This window comes from Bos taurus, chromosome 8, assembly GCF_002263795.3.
Source record: "Bos taurus isolate L1 Dominette 01449 registration number 42190680 breed Hereford chromosome 8, ARS-UCD2.0, whole genome shotgun sequence".
Taxonomy (NCBI): Eukaryota; Metazoa; Chordata; class Mammalia; order Artiodactyla; family Bovidae; genus Bos; species Bos taurus.
In genome coordinates, this window is record NC_037335.1 from 91,378,842 (window position 1) to 91,392,063 (window position 13,222).

Genomic DNA, 13,222 nt, shown 5'->3' on the forward strand with positions numbered 1-13,222 from the left:
TCCTGATGGGAGAGACTGACTGAAGGGGAAACTGGGTCTTGTTCTGATGGGCAGGGCCATACTCATAAATCTTTTTTTATTATGTTTAACTTCAACCAAAATGAAAAACATCTCTCAGCTTCAGAGCTGCGGGAAGATCCATAAAGGGCTTGGTATATGAATTGTATCCTGGAAGCTGAGGATCAGAAACCTTAATGGAATCCTGGCAGTAAAATAAAAATCAAGCTGAAAGGTATTTCTTTAATGAAAGCTTTATTCTCACAGTACCAAAATGTACCTTGTGAGCTACACAGGACCAAGTTACCATTTACTAATGCTCTGTAAATATCTGTGGCAGCAATAAGATTATAAAAAGTTAGGGCTCAGTTTTCTAACAAGTAATTCCTGTGGTCCATCTGAGTGGTTTCCCTAAATAACTCCTCATGATTTTGAATTGCAAAGTGAAGTTATCTATGGCAGGTCTCTATTACATAGGAAGGCAAGAAGCAATTAGCTCACAGACTCCCATGGGGCCCTGAGTCACTGGTGAGGAAGAGGCAGGGTTTGATCCTGGTATAAGGAGCTTCTAGACTGGCTGAGTCATCCTTACAGTTGTCAGGGCCTACAGTTGTTTCTCCCACTATAAAATCATGCTGTCTTTTTGAACATTCATTTCATAACACATATACCACAAAACTAGTTATATATAAACATATAAAAATAAAGTAATTATTACTTTAATAGGGATTCATTTACTGGAATACTGTCACTTCAAAAAGTAGGGTCCTAAGTGAGTCAGTCTGAATTTGGCAATAAGGAACTCATGATCTGAGCCACAGTCAGCTCCTGGTCTTGTTTTTGCTCAGAGTCCTGAGAGTCCCTTGGACTGCAAGGAGATCCAACCAGTCCATTCTAAAAGAGATCAGCCCTGGGTGTTCTTTGGAAGGAATGATGCTAAAGCTGAAACTCCAGTACTTTGGCCACCTCATGCGAAGAGTTGACTCTTGGAAAAGACTCTGATGCTGGGAGGGATTGGGGGCAGGAGGAGAAGGGGCTGAGAGAGGATGAGATGGCTGAATGGCATCACCGACTCGATGGATGTGAGTTTGGGTGAACTCCAGGAGTTGGTGATGGACAGGGAGGTCTGGCGTGCTGCGATTCACGGGGTTGCAGAGTCAGACACGACTGAGTGACTGAACTGAACTGAACTGAAGTGAGTTAGGATGAAGCTCAGGGAATCTGATGGGAGAGGGGAGGGGCAGCTTTAACATAGGAACCTCTCTTTACAGATGACTCCAGGGGTAGTGCCCTGTAGGTCATGGCACTCGTATGTCAGAGGGTAACTTGGGGACCTTGGTTTTTTGGAGTAGTGAATAGTAGCATAGGCTGTATATGGGCCAAAAGTGGGGAGAGAAGCTCAGAGGGAAGAAGGCAGAGGGCATTAATGATAACCTTTGTTCCAAAGTTACCTCAATCTGTAACTCACCTGGGGAGCTTGTTAAAAATGCAGATTCTGTGATGGGACCTGAGAATCTTCATTTCTCATATGCTCCCAGGTGCTACCTGCTACATGGATGTTGCTGGAATGTGGACTGTACCTTGAATATCAAGGACCGGCTTTCCAGTTATAGTTCTCAGGCTAGCCTGCAGCAGTGGCTACATTCCAAAGTCATGGTTCTGGTCCTGACTGCCACTTGCTAGCTGTATTTCCATGGACAAGTTGATTCTTTTGGGTCTCAGCTCCTTCATCTGTGCCTGTTTTCCTAACAATTTCTTCTCTCCAGCTAGAGTATGGCCAACTGAGCTCTGGGGCCTTGGAGGTAAATCCTCCAGAACAAATGAATATCCAGAGTAGAGTGGAATTGCTCCACTGCAGCAGGGGCTTTTCTCAGCCTTTCACACTGCCAGAAGGGCTGAATTTATCACCCATTACTATAAAGTGGGGAGCCATTGCTTTCTTCCTGACATCTTATTCTTTTTCTCAGCCATGGATTTCTCTGATGGAGAGGATAAAGAGGAGTTGTTGGGGTGCAAAGGAGCACTAAACTCTGTGTCAGAGAGTGACTCTAATGTTTTAAAGTTCTTACAAAATGGAAAGTGCCATTTCATAGTGTTTCACACTATATATACCTGTGCAAATCTGAGAACACAAAGTTTCCTTTCTAGACTCTAGTTTAGTCCATAAAATTGTTTTCAGGGCTGATTACTAGAGTTTTTGAGAAATGCAGAGCCCTTATGTCCCATAAAATTATTTGCTTCCCTTCTTTCTTAAAAAAGAATTTGAGGTGCCTAGTTCTGCTGTCATTGGGGAGATAATTGTGTTTGATGATAGAGAAACCAGTTTTCTGGTACTACACGATTGTAGGGATTGGAGTTTGAATGTATGTTATTGTCCTGAGACCATCAGGCAGGATGGGGAGGACTGCTTGCTTGCATGCTGTGGCGCTTATCAGGAGCCATTCATCCCCTTCTCCCAGGCAGACTAGTTGAGCAGACCCAGAAATGCACCATCCTCCTTTGCATTTAGCTTCCCTGAATTATAGCTCTGATAATCTGCCATGGCAATGTGATTGCTCTTGATTGCTTCTCATAAATTCTGATGAAAAGGATGCAGGCATGGGAATCATTGCCTTTTATCTTATTTCTTTTCTACAGGGTATCTCTAAGATAAATCCCACTTCCTTGTGGCAAGAGGAGACAGTCCACAGGCTTAGAGATTCACTGTGAAGGAAAGGGTTGCTTTGGGACACTTTATCCTCTGGCCACATTCCCTGAGTGTTTGATCATTTCAGCACCATTATTTTCCCAAGTGATGTCAAGCCAACATTTACTTCCTCCACCATCTGCTACACTACTGACCCTACTGGCACTTTGATCAAAGCTACTGCCAGCTTGGGACTGTGGAGGTAACTAGAAAACTAGGTCACATAATTAAATGCACATTTATTCCATACTGTCTCCTGGATCTCATATGGTGTGAGGTATTATGGAACACACAATGGGTATATTTAGATAACATTAAAAAGAAAAAAACCAACAAACATTACATCAGTAGCAAGACTTCTTTTTCATTGAGAACTTTTTGGACTGAAGAGGTTGACACTCACTTTAGGTACGCCACTCCATCCAGGGTGGCTGGTACATTGTACCTTCTCATATACTCATGCATCTCTGGGAAGCTTTGCCTCACATAGTCTTCAGCACTGCTCTCCCGGACAGTTCCAAAACGGAAGCCTTGAGAGGGATGATGTAGCTATGAGGCAGAAAAAGAAATGTCTTGAATATAAATTATTCCTAGAGTTGTTTTCAAAATTTTTTTTCCCTATCATTCTTTAGAGTCTGATAACGACCTTGCATTTTTCAAACACACACAGTCATAGACATAAATTTCCATGTACCAACATAGGTACATGCTCTTTCATACCAGCTTTCACATAAATAAATGTTCTATCCTCACATAAGTAACTATTCTCTCTCCAGAAGCAAACAGATGAAAACAACAAATAGAAAATATAAAACAGCTTTCTTCTTTATATTGAGAGCCTGTTGGAATTCTTTAGAAATTATAAAATGACATATGAAATCAACCTTGGTAATATTATAAATTGCTTATTAGGCAAAGCATAAAGTTAAGATAATAAATTAAAGATTGTGCCCTTCCTTGATTAGAACTACACAGATCCTGCAACCTGAGATCAAAATATACATGACCCCAAACCATGAATTCACCTCTTTTATGTTCATTAGTCTTTATGCTGTAGTATATTTGAAGTTCATTGAATTTATTTTTGGTGTAATTATGAAATGATCTCTTTCCCTTAGATAACTCTGTTATCCAATGCTGAGTCATGTTGTATATTTTCTAAAATGGAATGGTATGTAAGACAGTTAGGAGCAACAGAGGAGGCGGCTAGCAGGACAAGATCCAATAATGTCATAGTTCTCCAGCATGCAAGACCTCACAGTGAGGAGAGGCAGTGTGCTGGGAGTCATGCAGAAGCTCTCTGTCACTATTAAAGATACAGTACATGAGACAGTATAATTCATGGAAGTTGTACAGAAGTATTAATACAGGATCTAGAGTTATTTCAAAGAAAAGAATCAACCTGGGTTTTTTTTTTTTCTTTTTTTCAAGTTGTTTACACACCTACAGATTAAGAAATTACTGAATTTGGTAATAAACAATTTATATTTGAAGATTAATTAGTTTTGACACACAGAAAAGGGTCTAACAATATGGCAATAGTTAAATTATTTGTCACATCCTTATAGAACGTTATCTAATGTATAAATCATGTTTGTAAAGCATATTTAATAAAACAAAGCAAATGCTCATATGACAAATGGAGAAAAGGCTCTTGTATGGTCTGATCAGAGTTAAATATGTATATAGTTACTTTAAGGGCTTCCCAGGTGGTGTAGTGGTAAAGAATCTGCCTGCCAATGAAGGAGATGTGGGTTCGATCTCTGAGTCAGGAAGATCCCCTGGAGAAGGAAATGGCAACCCACTTCAGTATTCTTGCCTGGAGAATTCCATGGACAGAGGTGCCTGGTAGATTACAGTCCATGGGGTTGCAAACAGTTGGACACAACTGAGCATGCATGCATTCATAGTTATTTTAAATACTGTGGCTCCCTCATGTATATCATATATACACATGTGTACACACACACACACACACACACACCCCTGGGAAGAAAATATATCAAGATATTAACAATGGTTGTTCCATATATTTATTTATAGATTGGCTACAGAAACATGCCTCATGTTTGTAAGTTAAAAAACTACATTCAGTGAAGTAAGTCATTAATCTATGTCAATATTTTTTGGTGGGCAGCTTTGCATAATTTTCAGAGTTACTGGGCCCACAAAGTTAAATACCTACAATCATTGCCACAAAGTGACTAACCACCTGCTTTGTGATATTTATTTGGATATCTCACTGTTGAACAGGCTGTATGGCATATACTTGTGTTCAACTGTTCATTCACACACTGGATAAATTCTAATGTTTTATGCTAGCATAACCTTAATGAGGCATCAATAATATTAGCTAACATTTATTGATTTTTATGTGCTAACTGATGTTTATCTGCATTATCTTGATTAATCCTCATAAAAACCTGATTAATCCTTATAAAAACCTCATAAAAAGGACTCTAGTAATACTTCCTTTTTAAGGATTAATCAACTAGGAGCTCAGTGAAATGTAGCAAGTAATAGTAAGTAATAAAAGTAGTAAGATCACACAGCTAGAAGTAGTAGGGATTGGATTAGAACCTATGTCTGTTTCACTTCAAAGTCCACACGATTACCGACCACATCAGCCTGTCTTCCAGGTCATGGGAACAAATGGAGAGAAGATGTTTATTAGAATAAACTCACTAGTCTTTTAAAATATTCTCCTTAAGCCTTAAGCCTAGGCTGTTCTTACAGTAGCAGATTGCAACCCTATAGCTTGAGCAAGGCAAACTTATCAGCATTCTGTTTATCCAACAGCTATTCATTTTTTAAAGCCTAGATCAAGACTCTGTCTGAAGTCTTTGGCCTTATCGAATTTCACCCTCCTATCCAGGAAGAACAAAAATAAAAATAATTTACTACCTATTCATCTGTGCTGAGACAGCACCTTGTACTTACATAACACATAGGCTAAGTACTTAGCCATATTTCACACTTTTCATACATTTCTCCTTTGATTCTCCCCAAAAACTTATGAGGTATTTCTATTATGGTCCTTTTATAAATAAAGGAACTGAAGATTAGAAAGTTTGTTATTTGCCCAAGACCACAGAGCTAGTAAACTTTGGATGTGGAAAACGAACCCAGATAGTCTGATGGAAATGAACAGAGATTGTTCTGTCATTTTTGGGATTGCATCCAAGTACTGCATTTTGGACTCTTTTGTTGACCATGATGGCTACTCCATTTCTTCTAAGGGATTCTTGCCAACAGTAGTAGATATGGTCATCTGAGTTAAATTCACCCATTCCAGTCCATTTTAGTTCACTCATTCCTAAAATGTCGATGGTCATTCTTGCCATCTCCTGTTTGACCACTCCAATTTACCTTGATTCATGGACCTAACATTCCTGTTTCCTATGCAATATTGCTCTTTACAGCATTGGACTTTACTTCCATCACCAGGCACATCCACACCTGGGTGTTGTTTTTACTTTGGCTCCGTCTCTTCATTCTTTCTGAAGTTATTTCTCCACTGATCTCCAGTAGCATATTGGGCACCTACCGACCTGGGGAGTTCATCTTTCAGTGTCCTATCTTTTTGCCTTTTCATACTGTTTATGGGGTTCTCAAGGCAAGAATACTGATGTGGTTTGCCATTTCCTTCTCCAGTGGAACACATTTTGTCAGAACTCTCCCCCATGACCCGTCTGTCTTGGTGGAACTAGATGGCATGGCTCATAGTTCAACTGAGTTAGACAAGGCTGTGGTCCATGTAATCAGATTGGTTAGTTTTCTGTGATTGTGGTTTTCAGCCTGTCTGCCCTCTGATGAAGAAGGATAAGAGGCTTATGGAAGCTTCCTGGTGGGAGAAACTTACTGAGGGGGAAACTGGGTCTTGTTCTGATGGTGGGGCCATGCTCAGTAAATCTTTAATTCAATTTTCTGTTGATGGGTGGAGCTGTGTTCCCTCTCTGCTATTTACCTGGGGCCAAACTATGGTGGAGGTAATGAAGATAATGGCGACCTTCTTCAAAAGATCCTATGCATGTACTGCTATGCTCACTGCCCCCAACCCTGCAGCAGGCCACCACTGACCCATGTCTCTGCTGGAGACTCCTGGATGCTCAATGGGCAAGTCCCAGTCAGTCTCTTGTGGGGTCACTGCTCATTTCTCCTGGGTCCTAGTGCACACAAGGTTCTGTTTGCGCCTTCCAAGAGTCTATTTCCTAGTCCTCTGTAAGTTCTGGCAGCTCTATGGTGGGGTTAATGGCGACCACCTCCAAGAGGGCTTATGCCATACCCAAGTCTGCTGCACGCAAAGCCCCTGTCCCTGTGGCAGTCCACTGCTGACCCATGCCTCCACAGGAGATGCTCAAACACAGTTCTGTTTCAATCTCTGTGGGGGTCCCTGGATCCTGGTGTGCAAAAGGTTTATTTGAGCCCTCTCAGCGTCTCTGATGGGAATGGGGTTTAATTCTAAAGGCTAATTTGCCCCTCCTACCATCTTGCTGGGGCTTCTCTGTTGTGCTTGGGAGTGGGATATCTCTTCACAGCCACTCCAGGGCCTGCTGGGGTTTCTCTGACCTTGGATGTGGGGTATCTCCTCACAGCCATTCCAGCGAAGTGCAGCCACAGCTCCTGACCTTGGACTTGGGGTATTGCCTCATTCAATATCACAGTAATCCAAGTCTATGCCCCGACCAGTAATGCTGAAGAAGCTGAAGTTGAACAGTTCTATGAAGACCTACAAGACCTTCTAGAACTAACACCAAAAAAATGTCCTTTCATCATAGGGGACTGGAATGCAAAAGTAGGAGGTCGAGAGATACCTGGAGTAACAGGAGAACTTGGCCTTGGAGTACAGAATGAAGCAGGGCAATAGCTAATAGAATTTTGCCAAGAGAATGCACTGGTCGTAGCAAACACCCTCTTGTAGCAACACAAGAGAAGACTCTACACATGGTATCATCAGATGGTCAATACAGAAATCAGACGGATTATATTCTTTGCAGCCAAAGATGGAGAAGCTCTATACAGTCAGTGAAAACAAGACTGGGAGCTGACTGTGGCTCAGATCATGAACTCCTTATTGCCAAGTTCAGACTTAAATTGAAGAAAGTAGGGAAAACCACTAGACCATTCCGGTATGACCCAAATCAAATCCCTTAAGATTATACAGTGGAAGTGAGCAATAGATTCAGGGGATTAGATCTGATAGAATGCCTGATGAATTATGGACAGAGGTTCATGACATTGTACAGGAGACAGGGATCAAGACTATCCCCAAGAAAAAGAAATGCAAAAAGGCAAAATGGCTGTCTAAGGAGGCCTTGCAAATAGCTGTGAAAAGAAGAGAAGTGAAAAGCAAAGGAGAAAGGGAAAGATACACCCATTCGAATGCAGAGTTCCAAAGAATAGCAAGGGGAGATAAGAAAGCCTTCCTCAGTGAACAGTGTAAAGAAACAGAGGAAAAGAATAGAATGGGAAAGTCTAGTGATCTCTTCAAGAAAATTAAAGATACCAAGGGAACATTTCCTGCAAGATGGGCTCAATAAAGGACAGAAATGGTATGGACCTAACAGAAGCAGAAGATATTAAGAATAGGTGGCAAGAATACACAGAAGAACTATACAAAAAAGATCTTCATGACACAGATAACCACGATGGTGTGATCACTCACCTAAAGCCAGATGTCCTGGAATGTGAAGTCAAGTGGACCTTAGGAAGCATCAATATGAACAAAGCTGGTGGAGCTGATGGAATTCCAGTCGAGCTATTTCAAATCTTAAAATATGATGCTGTGAAAGTACTGCACTCAATATGCCAGCAAATTTGGAAAACCCAGCAGTGCCCACAGGACTGGAAAAGGTCAGTTTTCATTCCAATTCCTAAGGAAGGCAGTGCCAAAGAATGCTCAAACTATCACACAATTGCACTCATTTCACACACTAGCAAAGTAATGCTCAAAATTTTCCAAGCCAGGCTTCAGCAATATGTGAGCCATGAACTTCCAGTTGTTCAAGCAGTTTTAGAAAAGGCAGAGAAACCAGAGATCAAATTGCCAACATCTGTTGGATTATCGAAAAAGCAAGAGAGTTCCAGAAAAACATCTATTTCTGCTTTACTGACTAGGCCAAAGACTTTGACTGTGTGGATCACAACAAACTGGAAAATTCTCTGAGATTGGAATACCAGACCATCTGACCTGCCTCTTGAGAAATCTGTATGCTGGTCAGGAAGCAACAGTTAGAACTGGATGTGGAACAACAGACAGGTTCCAAATTGGGAAAGGAGTATGTCAAAGCTGTATATTGTTACCCTGCTTATTTAATTTATATGCAGAGTACATCATGAGAAATGCTGGGTTGGAGGAAGCACAAACTGGAATCAAGATTGCTGGGAGAAGTATCAATAACCTCATATATGCAGATGACACCACCCTTATGGCAGAAAGGCAAAACGAACTAAAGAGCCTCTTGACGAAAGTGAAAGAGGATACTGTATTGGTGTTTTTCTTTCTGGCTTACTTCACTCTGTATAATATATATATGAAACGAGTCACCAGTCCTTGTTCGATGCATGATACTGGATGCTTAGGGCTGGTGCACTGGGACGACCCAGAAGGATGGTATGGGGAGGGAGGAGGGAGGAGGGTTCAGGATGGGGAACACGTGTATACCTGTGGCAGATTCATGTTGATATATAGCAAAACCAATAAAATATTGTAAAGTTAAAAAATAAAATTAAAACACACACACACACAAAAGAAAAGCAAAAAAAAAAAAAAAAAGAAAGAAAAGAAAGTGAAAAAGAAGAGTGAAAAAGTTGGCTTAAAGCTCAACATTCAGAAAACGAAGATCATGGCATCTGGTCCCATCACTTCATGGCAAATAGATGGGGAAACAGTGGAAACAGTGTCAGAGTTTATTTTTTGGGGGCTCCAAAATCACTGCTGATGGTGACTGCAGCCATGAAATTAAAAGACACTTGCTCATGGAAGGAAAGCTATGACCAACCTAGATAGCATATTCAAAAGCAGAGACATTACTTTGCCTACAAAGGTCTGTCTAGTCAAGGTTGTGATTTTTCCAGTGGTCATGTATGGATGTGAGAGTTGGGCTATGAAGAAAACTGGGCACCAAAGAATTGATGCTTTTAAACTGTGGTGTTGCAGAAGACTCTTGAGAGTCCCTTGGACTGCAAGGAGATCCAACTAGTCCATCCTAAAGGAAATCAGTCCTGAATATTCATTGGAAGGACTGATGCTGAAGCTGAAACTCTGATACTTTAGCTACCTGATATGAAGAACTGATTCATTTGAAAAGATCCTGATGCTGGGAAAGATTGAAGGAGGGAGGAAAAGGGGCCGACAGAGGATGAGATGGTTGGATGGCATCATCGACTCAATGGGTATGAATTTGAGTAAACTCCCGTAGTTGGTGATGGACAGGGAGGCCTAGAGTGCTGTAGTCCATGGCTTCACAAAGAGTCGGACACGACTGTGTGACTGAACTGAATTGAACTGAGTTTGATGGACACTAGTGAGCTCCGAACACCAAGAACAGATCTTCTGACATTATGTCATGCTGACTCTGGACCTGGTCATTAAAAAACTTGCTACTTACAGGTCAGGCAGTGAGCTAAGGGCTTTGTACATTTCGAATTCTGCAAAATAGATGTCATTTTCATACTTTACAGATTAAGATGCTGAGGTTTGGGTAAACTAATAATCAAATTCTGATAGCTAGTCATTAGCAAGATTCAGCCCTTATTCTTTTCCCTAACATGCAGACCAGGTTTCATTCACGTGCAGACCACAGTTACCTATTACGACACTTGGTACCTGAAGAGGGCTCTAAACATGTGTGTCAAATCAATTTTACCACTATTCTTGTATTCTCTCTTTACCCATTTAACTTGTATTCATCCTTCTATTTTCAGCCATCACTTCCCTAAGTAGCTGACTAGGTCAGAGGCTCCTTTCCTAAGCCCTCATAGTAAACATACTTTTCTTTTGTAGAACTTATCAAAGTTGCACTTTTAAAATTTAACTGTGTAATAGTTTAATGTCTAGCCCTTCATCTTCTCACTGGACTGGAAGCTGTATGTAAAACCTTTAATTAATTGTTGTATTCCAGTGCCTTTCATCATGTAGTTGCTCAATAATATGCTTGATGAATGACTGATGGATTCTTTGAACCCAGAGGGAGATGAGAACTTTCCATCCCACTTAGCACAGATTGGGCTAACAATAGAGCTTACAACTCAGGCTTTTGAAATGAACCCTCCTTTTAAGGTAAAAGGATCTTAGGTAAATAACTAGAATACCTTTGCTTATATAGTCCTTTTTAGAAATAATCTAAATAATAATCTTAAAATAATCCTTTTTAGAAGTCCATTTTCTCACATTATACTGTGCAATATTTTTATGGCCTATGACCTATTTCTAGGCAAACTCTGCACTTCTTTTCTTTGTTGAGTGCATCAATACAGCACTGCTTCCCAAGACACCGAAGGGAGTTGGGAACCAGCAGATCCAGGCTTGGAATTCCAGAGGAGGATGAGTGAGCCTTGTGTTGTCTCCTTTCCATGTTTTCCTGCTGCCTTTCATTCATGCCTCTTTGTGGCATGGCTCTCATGCATGTGAAGGAAGCAGTTTTGAGAATGGAAATTTCCCTTAATATTAACATAAATAACCAGGGTCTACGGGAGGATGCATCTGTTAGCCTGACTGGGATCTGACTCTAAGCTGGAGAGGTATTACAAACACTGCCATTTCTCCAGTCTAAGCCACCATCATTCCTGCCCTCTGCACATTCCCTCTCTTCCCTTCCAATCCAGTCAGAGTAATCTTCCTAAAGCCCCAAACTGGTCATGTCACCCACTTGTTTCACATCTACCAGTGGCTCCTCATTGCTCTGGGATGAAGCTGAAACTCTGGCCTCAGCAAGATCCAGCTCCCACCACCTTCTTTCCACTCTCATCTTCCCACTCTCCCCTGGGCCCCGAAGTTTTAGCCAGTTTTCTCAGTTCTTGCAACATACATCTTTTGCTTGATCAGGTCTCTTGCCCATTGCCCTCACTCTACCTGGGATGCTTCTCTTTTGTGTCGCTAATTCTAAAATGTCACATCCTCAGAGAAGCCTTTGCTGACCCCTAGACTAGATCAGGCCACCTGCAACACCCTCCCATTGTACCCTGCAATTTCATATCACATTAGTAACACCTGGGATTATTTGTTCAATGTCTAATTTTCCTGCCTGCTTTTACATTTCCATGAGTGTTGGGCCTATGCGTGCCTCATTTGTGAAGTCATAAGTCCTCAGCAAATGTTCAGTTCAGTTCAGTTCAGTCGCTCAGTCATGTCTGACTCTTTGCGACCCCATGAATTGCAGCACGCTAGGCCTCCCTGTCCATCACCAACTCCCGGAGTTCATTCAGACTCACGTCCATCGAGTCAGTGATGCCATCCAGCCATCTCATCCTCTGTCGGCCCCTTCTCCTCCTGCCCCCAATCCCTCCCAGCATCAGAGTCTTTTCCAGTGAGTCAACTCTTCGCATGAGGTGGCCAAAGTACTGGAGTTTCAGCTTTAGCATCATTCCTTTCAAAGAAATCCCAGGGCTGATCTCCTTCAGAATGGACTGGTTGCATCTCCTTACAGTCCAAGGGACTCTCAAGAGTCTTCTCCAATACCACAGTTCAAAAGCATCAATTCTTCGGCGCTCAGCCTTCTTCACAGTCCAACTCTCACATACATACATGACCACGGGAAAAACCATAGCCTTGACTAGACGGACCTTTGTTGGCAAAGTAATGTCTCTGCTTTTGAATATGCTATCTAAGTTGGTTATAACGTTAGCTGCTATTATTCTCATCATCATTATCATCAGGAAGCAAATATAGTGCTTGGTATACAGAGCAGATCCCTGGTAAGTATTGGTGTAATAAGTCATCCTTATTAAAACAAAATTCTCTTAGGTTAGATCCATTAAAAATAGACACTTGTGTCCCACTTCCTATTGTCTTCCTTTTAAACATTAAATGTTTTCCTTTAATTCTTATCTTAATTCTTTCAAAATAGTATGTTCTTTTTTATCTGTATATGTGAGATTCTAACAACAACAACAAAAGGATGAGCTATTAGGCAGTCACAGAATAATAGAATCAGAAAAGGGATCTAAGAAGCTATTGATGCAACTGGATAGACTAGCGTAGTCCGCCCTTTGTGTCCATGTGCTGTCTAATTCAAACATCCAGGGATATCAGAAAGCCTGCATCCAGGAGGGAGGATAAAACATACAGAGCTAAAGTAGTTCAGCTGCATTACAACCATCACCAGGAAGCCCCAGAGAGAGAAAAATTTCTTTAAAGTTTCAGCTAAATATTTTACCAGCTCTTCCAATTCTGTTTATATTTGTGTCAGCCTCTCCAGGCCTTGGGGAAATATCTAAGGTTAAACTACCCATTTGTATGTGAATTGTTCAGTATTAATGGAATACTGAACTCTACCCAGAGCACCTGTGTGGAGAATAATCAGACATTTTGAAGAAAGC

At 41.2% G+C, this 13,222-nt stretch overlaps 1 protein-coding gene across 1 annotated transcript in view; it reads right to left on the bottom strand.

Annotated features, from left to right (window-relative positions):
- Positions 1-13,222, bottom strand: part of GRIN3A (glutamate ionotropic receptor NMDA type subunit 3A) — a 200,552-nt gene that overhangs the window by 67,399 nt on the left and 119,931 nt on the right. The window contains 1 exon segment of the mRNA NM_001191535.1: positions 3,087-3,232. Coding sequence (NP_001178464.1) covers positions 3,087-3,232 — 146 coding nt within the window.